At 40.5% G+C, this 15915-nt stretch overlaps 1 protein-coding gene across 3 annotated transcripts in view; it reads left to right on the top strand.

The window, feature by feature from the left end:
• myo1ea (myosin IEa) overlaps positions 1–15915 on the top strand; it is a 118338-nt gene that overhangs the window by 45136 nt on the left and 57287 nt on the right. For all 3 annotated transcript variants that reach the window (XM_061882102.1, XM_061882095.1, XM_061882089.1), the window contains exon 4: positions 5496–5590. In XM_061882102.1, coding sequence (XP_061738086.1) covers positions 5496–5590 — 95 coding nt within the window. The remainder of the gene's footprint in view (positions 1–5495; positions 5591–15915) is intronic.

Here is a 15915-nt window from a genome sequence, read left to right as displayed (position 1 = left end):
TACATCTAACACAATTTCCCAACTCATATGGAAACGGGGTTTGTGTATATATATATATATATATATATATATATATATATATATATATATATATATATATATATATATATACATATATATATATATATATATACATAGTAACGGAAAGTATTCAGACCCCCTTAAATTTTTTACTCTTTGTTAAATTGCAGCCATGTGCTAAAATCATTTAAGCTCATTTTTTTCTTCATTAATGTACACACAGCACCCCATATTGACAGAAAAACACAGAATTGTAGACATTTTTACAGATTTATTAAAAAAGAAAAACTGAAATATCACATGGACATAAGTATTCAGACCCTTTGCTCAGTATTGAGTGGTAGCACCCTTTTGAGCTAATACAGCCGTGAGTCTTCTTCGGAATGATGCAACTAGTTTTTCACACCTGGATTTGGGGATCCTCTGCCATTCCTCCTTGCAGATCCTCTCCAGTTCTGTCAGGTTGGATGGTGAATGTTGGTGGACAGCCATTTTGAGGTCTCTCCAGAGATGCTCAATTGGGTTCAAGTCAGGGCTCTGGCTGGGCCATTCAAGAACAGTCACAGAGTTGTTCCGAACCCACTCCTTCGTCATTTTAGCTGTGTGCTTAGGGTCATTGTCTTGTTGGAAGGTCAACCGTCGGCCCAGTCTGAGGTCCACAGCACTCTGGAAAAGGTTTTCGTCCAGGATATCGCTGTACTTGGCCGCATTCATCTTTCCTTCAATTGCAACCAGTCGTCCTGTCCCTGCAGCTGCAAAACACCCTAACAGCATGATGCTCCCACCACCACACTTGACTGTAGAGATGGTGTTGGGCAGGTGATGAGCGGTGCCTGGTTTTCTCCACAATTAAGACCAGAGAATCTTATTTATCATAATCTGGGAGTCTTTCATGTGTTTTTTGGCAAATTTATGCGGGCTTTCATGTGGCTTACTCTGAGGAGAGGCTTCCGTCGGGACACTCTGCCATAAAGCCCTGACTGGTGGAGGGCTGCAGTTAGTTGACTTTCTTGAACTTTCTCCCATCTCCTCACTGCATCTCTGGAGTTCACCCACTGTGATCATTGGGTTCTTCTTTACCTCTCTCACCAAGGCTCTTCTCCCCCGATTGCTCAGTTTGGTTGGACGGCCAGCTCTTGGAAGAGTTCTTGTCATCCCATACGTCTTCCATTTAAGGATTATGGAGGCCACTGTGCTCTTGGGAACTTAAAAGTGCAGCAGACATTTTTTTGTATCCATGGCCAGATCTGTGCCTTGCCACAAATCTGTCTCTGAGCTCTTCAGGCAGTTCCTTCGACCTCATGATTCTCATCTGCTCTGACATGCACTGTGAGCTGTAAGGTCTTATATAGACAGGTGTGTGGCTTCCTTAATCAAGTCCAATCATTAGAATTAAACACAGCTGGACTCCAATGAAGGTGTAAAACCATCTCATGGATGATCAGAAGAAATGGACAGTACCTGAGGTAAATATACAAGTGTCACAGCAAAGGGTCTGAATACTTATGTCCATGTGATATTTCAGTTTTTCTTTTTTATCAAATCTGTAAAAATGTCTACAATTCTATGTTTTTCTGTCAATATGGGGTGCTGTGTATACTTTAAAAGGGAAAAAAATGAACTTAAATGATTTTAGCACATGGGTGCCATTTAACAAAGAGTAAAAAATTTAAGGGGCTCTGAATACTTTCCATACCCACTATATATATATATATATATATATATATATATATATATATATATATATATATATATATATATATATATATATATATACAAACCCTGTTTCCATATGAGTTGGGAAATTGCGTTAGATGTAAATATAAACGGAATACAATGATTTTCAAATCATTTTCTACCCATATTAAGTTGAATATGGTACAAAGACAACATATTTGATGTTCAAACTGATAAACATTTTTTTTTTGCAAATAATCAGTAACTTTAGAATTTGATGCCAGCAAAATGTGACAAAAAAGTTGGGAAAGGTGGCAATAAATACTGATAAAGTTGAGGAATGCTCATCAAACACTTATATGGAACATCCCACAGGTGTGCAGGCTAATTGGAAACAGTTGGGTGCCATGATTGGGTATAAAAGCAGCTTCCATGAAATGCTAAGTAATTCACAAACAAGGATGTAGTGAGGGTCACCACTTTGTTAGCAAATTGTCGAACAGTTTTAGAACAATATTACAAAACGAGCTATTGAAAGGAATTCAGGGATTTTACCATCTACGGTCCGTAAAATCATCAAAAAGTTCAGAGAATCTGGAGAAATCACTGCACAGAAGCGATGATATTAAGGACTTTTGATCCATCAGGCAGTACTGCATTGAAAACCGACATCAGTGTGTAAAGGATATCACCAGGTGGGCTCAGGAACACTTCATAAAACCACTGTCAGAAACTACAGTTGGTCGCTACATCTCTAAGTGCAAGTTAAAACTCTACTATGCAAAGCCAAACCTATTTATCAACAATATCCTGAAACGCTGCCAGCTTGGCTGGACCGGAGCTCACCTAAGATGGACTGATGCAAAGTGGAAAGGTGTTATGTGGTCTGACGAGTCCACATTTCAAATTATATTTGGAAACAGAGGACGTGGTGTCCTCCAGAACAAAGAGGAAAATAACCATTCGGATTGTTATAGGCGCAAAGTTCTAAAGCCAGCATCTGTGATGGTATGGGGGTGTATTAGTGCCCAAGGTATGGGTAACTTACACATTTGTGAAGGCACCATTAATGCTGAAAGGTCCATACAGGTTTTGGAGCAACAAAGGTTGTCATCCAAGAAACGTTATCATGGACTCCCCTGCTTACTTCAGCAAGACAAGTGTTACAACAGCGTCGCTTTGTAAGAAAAGAGTGTGGTTACTTTCCTGGCCCGCCTGCAGTCCAGACCTGTCTCCCATCGAAAATGTGTGGCGCATTATGAAGCGTAAAATACGACAGCGGATACCCCAGACTGTTGAACGACTGAAGCTCTACATAAAACAAGAATGTGAAATAATTCCACCTTCAATGCTTCAACAATTAGTTTCCTCAGTTCCCAAACGTTTATTGAGTGTTGTTAAAAGAAAAGGTGATGTAACACAGTGGTGAACATGTCCTTTCCCAACTACTTCGGCATGTGTTGCAGCCATGAAATTCTAAGTTAATTATTATTTGCAAAAAAAAAAACAGTTTGAGTTTGAACATCAAATATCTTGTCTTTGTAGTGCATTCAATTGAATACGGGTTGAAAAGGATTTGCAAATCATTGTCTGTTTATATTTACATCCAACACAATTTCCCAACTCATATGGAAACGGGGTTTGCATATATATAAATATATATTCTATATATATATATATATATATATATATATATATATATAGCGGCGACTTGTCCAGGGTGTACCCCGCCTTCCGCCCGATTGTAGCTGAGATAGGCGCCAGCGCCCCCCGCGACCCCAAAAGGGAATAAGCGGTAGAAAACGGATGGATGGATATATATATATATATATATGTGTGTATATACATGTATATGTGTATATATTTGTAGATATATATGTATATCTATGCCAGATTGAATGTTGGAAAATATTAATCATTATCATATCAATCATATATATATATATATATATATATATATATATATATATATATATATGTATATGTATATGTGTGTGTGCGCGCGTGCGTGTGCATACATCTATATGTATAGATACATATATGTATATATATATATGTGTGTGTATATATGTACATATATAGATGTATATGTGTATATATTTATAAATATATATATATATATATCTATATAATGATATACATGTACATCCATTTGTATATGTGTGTATGGTATCATATTTATTACTACAAACATTTAAAAAATACTTAATTACGTGTCTTAAAGTGACAATGTAAACGTCCAGCAGTAACACAACAATGTTCACTTTGGTGTCTTTCAAATTTTACTTTCTGACAAGCAGTGTCTTTCACAGAGAACATTTTTTATATCATTCCAAAATATGTTGTTTCTCTGAAGAGTTAACAATTTCACTTATAATAATGTCAACACCTCACAAACTGATGTCTGGCTTTGTTGGCTTCAAAAATCTTCTCTGGATGATGAGAAGCCGAAATGTCCAGAGTGTATGCTGCCTTCGGATAGACTCTAACTCCCGCATGACATTCAAAGAAACAAGCATTGGAAAAAAGGATGGATGAATTGAGGATATATCAAATAGTTTTTCAGTTTCCTCATAATTCTCCCGCTAAACCTGTTTTTTGGGTGATTACCTCCGGGCACCGGGCCGTGGCTGCGTATTGAACCACTGGCTCCGTGGCAATTTCGAAACTAAAGATGCGCACTTCGACTTTCTTACCTCTGCCAAATAAGTTATGTTTTCCACAGGGTTTGTTTGTTTATTTGATAGCAACATAACTCAAAGACGTATGGATAGAGTTTGCTTAAATATTTCAGGAAATGTCCAAAAAAACAGTTGCTCTTATTGAACACACTTCACTTCCTGCCTATGGCATTCCACCATGCCCCCACTTATGAGCCCCACGTTGTGCAGAGGATTCTGGGAGCTGTAGTTTATTTCCAGACCTGGCCAATGCTAATGCACCGAAAATAAATGTTACTGTGACTTGTGTTCTGCATGAGATTAATGTAAAAATAACCTTTTTTTAAAAAAATGTTTGCAGTACATCACCCAACATCATGTCTCCTAAATAAACTTATTTTTTAAAGACAGTCGACAGCTCTGATGCTAGCATGACATGAGTTGCGTCATGGCTTGTCCTTCCATAATTTAGACCAGCAAAGTCAGCGAATGAAGGTTGCCTTGGCACCAACAAAAATGCTAAACTATTTATTATGAGTGAATTTACTAATTAATTTAATTTAGAAGCGTAACAGAAAATATTTAAGAAGCACAGTTTTAAAGTGTCATTTGAACATATGTTTTGGTATTTTTTAGGGTCAGGGCTATTTAACTACATTTTTCAGGGAGCCCTATTTTATTTAACAGAGGAGCCAGTAGTGCAAGATACAAACCCTGTTTCGATATAAATATAAACGGAATACAATGATTTGTAAATCATTTTCAACTCATATTCAGTTGAATATGCCACAAAGACATCATATTTGATGTTCAAACTGATTACCATTTTTTTTTGTGCAAATAATCATTAACTTTAGAATTTGTGCCAGCAACACGTGACAAAGAAGTTGGGAAAGGTGGCAATAAATACTGATAAAGTTATTATGCCGGAGAAATAAATAAAGAGACATGTAATAAAAAAAAACTTTTGTTTTTTTTTTAAGTGGAAAGAAACAACAGTATTGCTCACTTGGGTTTTCACTATGATCTGGGACAGTAACAGAAGGTTACAACACAGTGAGATTAATTTAGCAAATTTGTAAACTGCATAATGCTTAAACAGATCTCTCATTTCTAATATTCTCTTCCTCCCATTAGGCCCAGTATGAGAACCCACCTCACATCTATGCACTGGCAGACAACATGTACAGAAACATGATGATTGACCGAGAAAACCAATGTGTCATTATTAGGTAAGAATAGTCCAATCAGTGAAGGAATGTGATACCCTGAATACCACATCAGGAGATATGAATTATCAGTATCTGTCAGGTTCAGTTGTTCATCTAACAAACAAAAATTTTCAGAATAAAAATTTGAGATGATAATCTGTACAACCTGTTGTGTTAGATGTTATGTCATCATGTGATGATGAGAGGGAGAGGTGCATTAGAACAAACCCAACCAGTTCCGCCGCATCATTGCAGGCAACTGACTGCCAATGACTTTTTTGTTTTCCCATCATATTATTTGTTTAGTCTGATCGTAAAGAAACATGCACTAATTGCAATTGTACACATGTATCTTCAAGATATGTGCAGCCAAAGTTGTGTTTCCTGCTTTCAAGTTTGAAATAACAGGAAGGGCACCTGCGTGATTCTTTCCTCTGCATTGATGTGTCTCTGGATCTAAGGGGCTTTTTCAGTCCGTTTCATGCAGGAGTAGTTGGTTTATTCTGGATGGAGTTGTGCTGAGAAGTGTTGTGTCATGATGGGGCCTTTTATCTTATGGTCCACTCACCTGACCGCCGTGGTTCCTATAGTGCTTACCTCATGATGAATGATTCCTGCTTCAGCACTTTAGTCTGTTGTTTGCACAGTGAACTAGTTCAGTTTCCCACATAAAGGCGCAGAGGTGGATTATATGATGGACTAAATCAGCAAACAAAAGCATGCAAGTGGTGTTATGACGAGGCCAACACAAAAGGCTGCTGCAAACTGCTAGCCAGGCAGTGTGGTCAGCACTGGCATGTGTTTCCTATTTTCACTATATTGTTGGAAAATTATCAATATAAGGGAAATTCAGCAGCAATAATAGAATGCTGGCAATCCAATGCCAGCATGATGTAGTGTGTATGAAGCATGTCGCCATGTCACGTGCCTTAAATTTCCAGGGGAGCAAACCTGCTTGGTTCTTAGTTTTAAGAATGCAATGAGCTTATTTCCAGAGGCTGATCTGCTTTTGATTTAGTAACACTGCATTATTTTGAAGCCGATCAACTGCTAGTTAGCATGTTCTCAACCGCCATTACTTAATGTTTACTTTATTCATAGGTAAATAAAGTGTTTAAAAAAAACAAAACATGAAATACAATTTTGGTAAGACATGGCCATACTCACAATATTATGTACTTCTGATCATTCAGCATCAGGGTTTTTCCTGCAGCGCTTGTTGTTAAGGCGGCCGCTTTAACAACAAAGTGCCACCACCTAAACTAACGTCTTAACAAGCCATGTCAGTACTTCTCTCTGCTGTGCTGCTGGTGCACCCCAGCATTGTCCCACCCACAGAAGCATCTGATTGGTTACACGCAGAGCGGTAACAGCCAATCAGCAGTGCGTATTCAGAGCGCATGGAGTCAGTGCTCATGGTGGGGAGCAGAAAGGTGTTTAGCAGGTAAGCATAAGGCAGCAGACTCCCCCCAAATTATAATAAACACTTCCCAGTCCTCAACTACTAGTAACATCACTGAGCCCGTTGATGTTGTAGACACATAAGCGGCAGCTCAGCTCGCTCGCAGTCCTTGAGGTGAATGCTAATTTTCTTTTAGTGTAATGTTAGCTCACTGTGTGTGCGTGCATAAGTGAGTGTGCGTGCACGTGTGTGTGTGTGCGCGCTCCACATAAAAAGAGAAAGACAAGCATTATTGACCTACAGTTAACAACTAAGTTATTTCCCTTCACCCTTTTCTGTGTTGATTGAGCTGTGTTGAAACAGCAAAAAATGACATTATGTTAAATGAAGAGTTGCCTGAAGCTGTCTCTGATAGTTTATATAACAATGTAACTGCATCATAAAGCCTACACGGACTTCATGGTGTTCAGGGATGAATAGTCTCTGCTATTCTACTATTTTTTCAGCTATAGTTACATTAATCATTAGTAATGTAGCAGCCTAGTTTTGAATGGCAGGGTCCCTGCTATCACATGTTGATAAAAATATAATATTTACATGATAAAAATCAACTACAGGCGTCCCAAATGCTGTAATAAATTAAGCATGATGAGTTGAGCATACGTCAGCATGTGGCCCCACTTTTAACTCTTTTTTTCAAATGCTTATTGCAAACGCTTACTTACAGTAAGTCATTAATTTGACTTAGTAAATGATTATTTTTACTTAGTATGTCATTATTTTGTAATTTTGACTTAGTAAATTACTAAGTCAAAATATTTACTTACTAAGTCATAATAATGACATAGTATCTGAGGTAAGTAGAACTGTAGGTAAGTAGGACAGTTTTGTGCGTTGTTTTTACTTTCCGGAAAAAATATCGAGATATATATCGTATATCGGCATTCAGCAAATGGAGCGGAAAACACAACCATAAATTGGAGGCTTCTTCACGCGACGAAGTCAGCCTACTTCACCACAGACACCAACCCACCCCCTTCCCCGTCCGTCCGTCACCTCTTCTGGGAAGGCTGTTTACAAGGTTGTGGCGTATGTTTGTACGCCGCAACCTGGACATTGTGATGTATGGCTTAGATATAGCTGGTCGGCCATCGAGACCCATTCCATGAAGCTCTCTGCGTACTTCTGCGTACTGTATGTGGGCTAATTGAATGGTCACATGAAGTTTGGAACTCTGTAGCAACTGACTGTGCAGAAAGTCGGCGACCTCTTTGCACTACGCGCTTCAGCTTCCGCTAACCCTTCTGTGTCAGTTTACGTGGCCGACCACTTTGTGGCTGAGTTGCTGTTGTTCCCAGACTTTTCCATTTTCTTATAATAAAAGCCGACAGTGCACTTAAGAATATTTAGGGGCGAGGAAATTTCCCAACTGGACTGTTGCACAAGTGGCATCCTATGACAGTTCCATGTTGGAAATCACTGAGCTCCTGAGAGCGGCCCATTCGTTCACAAACGTTTGTCTCCATGCCTAAGTGCTTACTTTTATACACCTGTGGCCTGGCCAAGTGACTCGGACACCTGATTTTGATCATTTGAATGGGTGGCCAAAAACTTTTGGCAATATAGTGTATTTGTTGGCCGTCTTTCTATCATGCACATACATGTACTTGTCAGTCCCTTAATGTGCTGAATTTGGTGACAATTGTGTCACACACTAAAGTTACAGAGTGTGTTTTTAGAGTGCATCAAGCTGTATGACAAATTTCAAATCAGTCCAACTTATGTGATTTTTATTACAGTCCTACTATGTGGTGTTTTTCAGAAAAAGAATGGCTCAGACTACACAGTAGGGGTGAATCGTATGGCGTATTTTTACCCTATTGTGTGCAGCAATTCAGGAGCAGTAGTGCTAGTTTACTGAACTAAATAGTTATGTGAAATCATTAACAGTGTCAATCATAACTGGGAAGTATTAGTTTTTTTAAAGGCTAAATGTTTTAATTTGAATAGTACCACTATAAGGACCAACATTAAAATACAGTAGTGTAGTAGGCCTAAGTGTTCTTTATAAAAAAAGGGCAGATGTTTAATTTAACAAACGTGTTGAATATTTGTGGCCACTGTAACATTACTCACTGTTTTAACTCTTACACTGTGTTTCAATACATCAAGTGATTATTTGGCATACCACTAGAAGGAGCCCTGGTCCCACAAGTGGTACATGTACCACAGTTTGAGGATCACTGTCTTATGTTGTGAGTGAGAGTGTATGACCATTACATTGCCTTTAAGTTTTGCTTATGTCCAAACATGAACTATATATGTATATATTTAGCTCTAAAATATTTATTTAACAAATATAATATTTTGGATTAAGATGGTTATTAGAATTAATTATGTGTGGATTTGTGAACAAAACCAAGTTGGACTAAGCTGTTTTGAACTTGCTAAAAATATTTGTTTTCATTGGTGATGGCTACCAATTTTCGTAAAAAAGTATGTGATTGGCCATTGCTGACTAATGCCTTTTGATGGCGATCACAAACACCAATCCTCTCTGGCTCACAAGCGACAAACAGCTTATTATATGTCTCCCTACACAATGTAAAGCTGCTTCTCTAAACTAGCAATAGTCACCCGTCAGTGTGTTAATGTGTGTGTGAATGGGCGAATGTGGAAATACTGTCAAAGCGCTTTGGGCTCTTTAAAAAGGGGTAGAAAAGCGCTGTACAGGTACAACCCATTTACCATTTATTACAGCAAATAAACTGCATTTCTTAGTATCTTAAATATCATGATCAAGTATTATTATCCATAGAGAACAGGGATAAACATCAAAAGAAAACCTTTCACTAGGCATGATAAAAGCTAAGCTAACAAAGCTTGAAAAAACACCACAAAACAGGTGCTTAGTAAACTTTAAGAAGTGTAGATGGAACCACGTTTCAGCAGAATCGAAGCAGCTACTAACAAGACATTAATAGGTAGATCAATAAGAGTCTAGAGAGAGGATAATATTGTAACAATTGTTGGTGTTTCCTTATTGTCACAGTCAGTCAGTACACAACACATAAGAGGAGACTGGAGAGATCCTTAAATTGGTGGTGTTGATAGTGAGGGTAGTATTACTATTTTGGCCGATCTCACTCATGATCGGAATTGGCACGACATTAGCCCGGATCGCAACCTCCCTAATCAACACGCTACAGGCATATTTTGATTAAACTTTTACAAGATGTTATAATTGGAATACGCAAAATGTGCTGATTGAGATCAGTATGTGGATTCAGGACTTTGTTTTACTATTGGGATGTAGATTATGGCGAGGGTCTGTGTTCTCCCTGTGCTTTTCTAATTTTGTTAAACCTTGGCGAGAATGAGGACTCAGGTGCAGAAGGGGGACAATTGACACAGGCTTTATTTAACAGTTTTCTTTAAACTCTCTTAGAACAGAGTGATTAAAGCAAAGCGGCTATAGAATCTATGATAACAAAAGACATAGGCAAAACGCTATAAACAGAAAATCACTCCATACGGAGGAAAAAGGCAATAGCAAAAAACACACGAATCTGATAACAAAAAGAACAACAATCTATGATTAGCTAAAAAAAGTAAATCACTCACGCAGAGGAGACAAGAAACTTCAAACAGAAAGTAAGCTATAAAACGCTGAGATAACTACAAAGTAAAGCGCTGCAAGAGGAGGGGAAAAAAAGGAAGGCAAAGCACTGAAATTAAACACATCATTTTTGACCAAAAACTTTAGCAAACAAAATCACTCTTTCTCAGAGGAAACAAATAAATCAATAAATAAGGCAAGGCAATACTTAGCAAAACTTGGTTCAAGGCTGTGGACAGGGCTGGAGGCACGTAGCGAGACGATATACTCTGGCACAAGACAAGAGGAGGACCAGACATTTATACACATGAGGAAGGGTGACAGGAGCGCACAATCAGGCAATCAAGAGAGACATCAGACGAGTGAAACAGGAGGAAGGGCAAGTGACCTGAAACAAGAGGGAGAGTTAATCTTTCAAAATAAAACAGGAAATGACAAGACAACATGAAACCAGACAATACTTCATCCAGGTGTGAAAAATGTTCAATATAATTTATAGATCACACAGTTCTGTGAGGTTACATATTGCTGTTGTCTCCCTTTTGAGTTAATGTCAGTAATGATTAATGGAAGTTAATTGTTATCTTGGTTTGGTTGATAAATATCTGCAATTAACTCCCACCACGCCGATAACTTATTTGCTTAAAAATAGAAGGCAGATAAAAAAACTTGTTCCGTGAGCACTTAAGTGTGTTGCGAGGAGGCCCTGACCGAGCTGACGAGGTTCTGGACTACAGGGGGAGGGTTAATAGAAGAGTGGCTCCCATGACTTCCTCTGGCCGCCGCTAACAGGCTGCAGCTGTGTTTCTCACACAGCATTTACCGAGCCAGCTCAACTTGAAGGCGCAGGAGAAAAAACAGCAGTCGTCCGATGCCAAGCCACAAGCGTCTAAATAACTGTGACCTGAAAGTCAATGAGGGAAAGTAGTGTGTAGTGTATGGGAATAGAGATGAACACTAAGCGTGCACTCAACAGGAGAATCATGTCGTCGCCTGTCCCACTCCATTTTATTTATTAATTTTAAGAATGTAGTATGTATGTAGGCATGCTTTAACCAGAACTTAACTGTCAAACCAATTTTTCATACCAGTTGCACCTGTTTTTGTGTATTTGGGATACCATAACTCCTGAAAATAGTATTTCAAACCATAGAGACGTAGGGGAGATATTGGTTAAACACTTTTTCCTTTTCATAAATGAGCCATTTGAAATTTTGGTGTCCTAATTTGCCTTAGTTACTGGGACATAAGCTGATATCTCCATATATGGTGGGGGTTTACCCGAAGAGCTTTGCGCAAGTCCACCCTTTTTTATTTATATATCGTACAAAGTTGTAGTCAATAAATTCCTTATTTTTCTCTATTCTCTTGTTGTGGGGCACCGTTGCCATTTGTAATGTGAATTAGCATGGAGTTCGGATTAATATCTGTGTCGACTTCAAAGCTCTAAAAGTTACTACATGGTTGACGAAAAGGAGATGCAGTCGAAGGGGGATTGGCCTGAAAAGATTAGATTAGATAGTACTTTATTTATTCCTTCAGGAGAGTTCCTTCAGGAAAATAAAACTTTTCAGCACAATCCCATTCAAGATCAGACAAACATTACAGGGCTTCAGGACATAAATAAGACGCCCACAAAACGGCACATTTTGAAAAGACAAGACATTTCTGAGAGAATATAAAAAAGTCAAATAAAAAAAAAATGTCACGACCGCCCTACAGTACTTAAAATTACCTTATGGTCCACCTGTTAAAGACATCTGTTGTAGAAGACAAGACGGCAAAACCCCCCATTCTTCACAACCAAATTGGGTTGGTTATTAGAAGCAATACATTTAACCACCTCTAAAGTGATTATTTTTGCCTGTTCGTTTTTTCTTGGATATTTGTCTTTACTCAGGAAGTCAAGAGTTTGTTACTTTGTCGTCGCAGCCTTTTCGGCAGTGGCCATGGTAACTACTTCATACTCCCTTTCAAGTTTGATCTTGAGACTACGTATTAAATTTATGTTATCGAACGTAGCTCTGCTGGTTAAAAATGGTCATTTATGTCAGTACTATGACTGTGTGGAAGGTTTCCTCCTCTCCCCTCCCGTGTTCGTCGGGTAGACAGGATCACACCACTGCCAGCTTCAGAGTTTCACACAGTTTTATTTTCCTTTTTTCACACAACAGTTCGGCTTCTGCGTTTCAGCTCCCAAACAACAGTTCTCGTCCTGCTGTGCAGCTCTCTGCCTCCTTCTGCCCTCTCATAGTCTCCAAAGCTGCCAAATAAAGGAACAGGTGATTAGATAACTCGTTCCAGCTGAGGTATCCACTCACCTGTTGCCGCTTCGTGGCTGGCCCCTGCACATACCCCGCCCGCAGGGAACGTATGGGCCACGCCCCACTCCACAGACTGGTATCGTGGCCAATTTACTAAATCGATTTATAAGGTTCCAAAATTATTAATCGTGATTTGATTCGATCTAAACTTAATAATAATAATAATATAACTGAAAACGTATCAACTCTGATACAAAATTGTTTTCTTCAGCATAAACAGGCTATAAGTGCAAACTTGTAAATTGGATAGTTTAAACTTGAAATGTAAGCAAGACTCTCGGGTCTCAAAAGTGCAATTTTTTTTAAAAGAAGGGAGTTGAAAGGTCCTAGTACTGCAATATTCCACCACTGCAAATTTTTTTAGTGTATTGTTTCTTCAAGTGCAAAATAATAATCTAAAGATGTAAAAAAATTTTTGTCAGAACCTAATTTTCTTAGCGCAGTCAAGACACAACCATTGTCAATGTGAAGGCAGAAAGTGTGCGCTTGATTTTTTTTGAGCACTTGACGACAATGTTCTGTCCGAGGAGATTTAGACATAAACAAAAGTACCTCCCAAGTTTCCTGCTGCTGTCCTTTCCTCCTATATAGTTACCTTGCACTATGTCAACTGTCATCCTTTATTTTTTTTTTAATTTACTTTTACAGTTTTATTTATTTTATTTAGCCTTTATTTAACCAGGTAAAATCCCCTTTAGATCAAAGATCTCTTTTCCAAGGGAGACCTGACCAAGAGGGCAGCAGCAAGGTTACATTAAAAACAGTATAATACAGAACAACGAAAAGAAGACAAAAAAAATCTAACATTGGAAATTCCTTGAACACTGTTAAAAAAAGACTGTTTAAAACTAAGGCAAGCAATTGTTAAATAGCAACAGTAAAACCAAGAAACAGTTGATTACCTAAATTACTATGGTTATTATACATAGATAACACATTAATTCACTCTGAGAATAATGAAAAATTGTACAATGCATTTGCAAATACTGTAATGTCACAAGCAAGCAAATACTCAAAAATGTACGGTACAGTATCATTATTTTCCATCCATCCATCCATCCATCATCTTCCGCTTATCCGAGGTCGGGTCGCGGGGGCAGCAGCCTAAGCAGGGAAGCCCAGACTTCCCTATCTCCAGCCACTTCGTCTAGCTCTTCCCGGGGGATCCCGAGGCGTTCCCAGGCCAGCCGGGAGACATAGTCTTTCCAACGTGTCCTGGGTCTTCCCCGTGGCCTCCTACCAGCTGGACGTGCCCTAAACACATCCCTAGGGAGGCGTTCGGGTGGCATCCTGACCAGATGCCCGAACCACCTCATCTGGCTCCTCTCGATGTGGAGGAGCAGCGGCTTTACGTTGAGCTCCTCCCGGATGGCAGAGCTTCTCACCCTATCTCTAAGGGAGAGCCCCGCCACCCGGCGGAGGAAACTCATTTCGGCCGCTTGTACCCGTGATCTTATCCTTTCGGTCATGACCCAAAGCTCATGACCATAGGTGAGGATGGGAACGTAGATCGACCGGTAAATTGAGAGCTTTGCCTTCCGGCTCAGCTCCTTCTTCACCACAACGGATCGATACAACGTCCGCATTACTGAAGACGCCGCACCGATCCGCCTGTCGATCTCACGATCCACTCTTCCCCCACTCGTGAACAAGACTCCTAGGTACTTGAACTCCTCCACTTGGGGCAGGGTCTCTTCCCCAACCCGGAGATGGCACTCCACCCTTTTCCGGGCGAGAACCATGGACTCGGACTTGGAGGTGCTGATTCTCATTCCGGTCGCTTCACACTCGGCTGCGAACCGATCCAGTGAGAGCTGAAGATCCCGGCCAGATGAAGCCATCAGGACTACATCATCTGCAAAAAGCAGAGACCTAATCCCGTGGCCACCAAACCGGAACCCCTCAACGCCTTGACTGCGCCTAGAAATTCTGTCCATAAAAGTTATGAACAGAATCGGTGACAAAGGACAGCCTTGGCGGAGTCCAACCTTCACTGGAAACGTGTCCGACTTACTGCCAGCAATGCGGACCAAGCTCTGACACTGATCATACAGGGAGCGGACTGCCACAATAAGACATTCCGATACCCCATACTCTCTGAGCACTCCCCACAGGACTTCCCGAGGGACACGGTCGAATGCCTTCTCCAAGTCCACAAAGCACATGTAGACTGGTTGGGCAAACTCCCATGCACCCTCAAGAACCCTGCCGAGAGTATAGAGCTGGTCCACAGTTCCACGACCAGGACGAAAACCACACTGTTCCTCCTGAATCCGAGGTTCGACTATCCGGCGAAGCCTCCTCTCCAGTACACCTGAATAAACCTTACCGGGAAGGCTGAGGAGTGTGATCCCACGATAGTTGGAACACACCCTCCGGTCCCCCTTCTTAAAGAGAGGGACCACCACCCCGGTCTGCCAATCCAGAGGTACCGCCCCCGATGTCCACGCGATGCTGCAGAGTCTTGTCAACCAAGACAGCCCCACAGCATCCAGAGCCTTAAGGAACTCCGGGCGGGTCTCATCCACCCCCGGGGCCTTGCCGCCGAGGAGCTTTTTAACTACCTCAGCGACCTCAGCCCCAGAAATAGGAGAGTCCACTACAGATTCCCCAGGCACCGCTTCCTCAAAGAAAGACGTGTTGGTGGGATTGAGGAGGTCTTCGAAGTATTCCCTCCACCGATCCACAACATCCGCAGTCGAAGTCAGCAGAACACCATCCGCACCATACACGGTGTTGATAGTGCACTGCTTCCCCTTCCTGAGGCGCCGTATGGTGGTCCAGAATCGCTTCGAAGCCGTCCGAAAGTCGTTTTCCATGGCTTCCCCGAACTCTTCCCATGTCCCGAGTTTTTGCCTCCGCGACCGCTAAAGCTGCACACCGCTTGGCCCGTCGGTACCCGTCCACTGCCTCCGGAGTCCTATGAGCCAAAAGAACCCGATAGGACTCCTTCTTCAGCTTGACGGCATCCCTCACTGCTGGTGTCCACCAACGGGTTCTG

The sequence above is a fragment of the Nerophis ophidion genome, linkage group LG02 (assembly GCF_033978795.1).
Source record: "Nerophis ophidion isolate RoL-2023_Sa linkage group LG02, RoL_Noph_v1.0, whole genome shotgun sequence".
Taxonomy (NCBI): domain Eukaryota; kingdom Metazoa; phylum Chordata; class Actinopteri; order Syngnathiformes; family Syngnathidae; genus Nerophis; species Nerophis ophidion.
The sequence above is the reverse complement of the archived record's forward strand: the minus strand, read 5'-3'. Positions and strand labels throughout refer to the sequence as shown.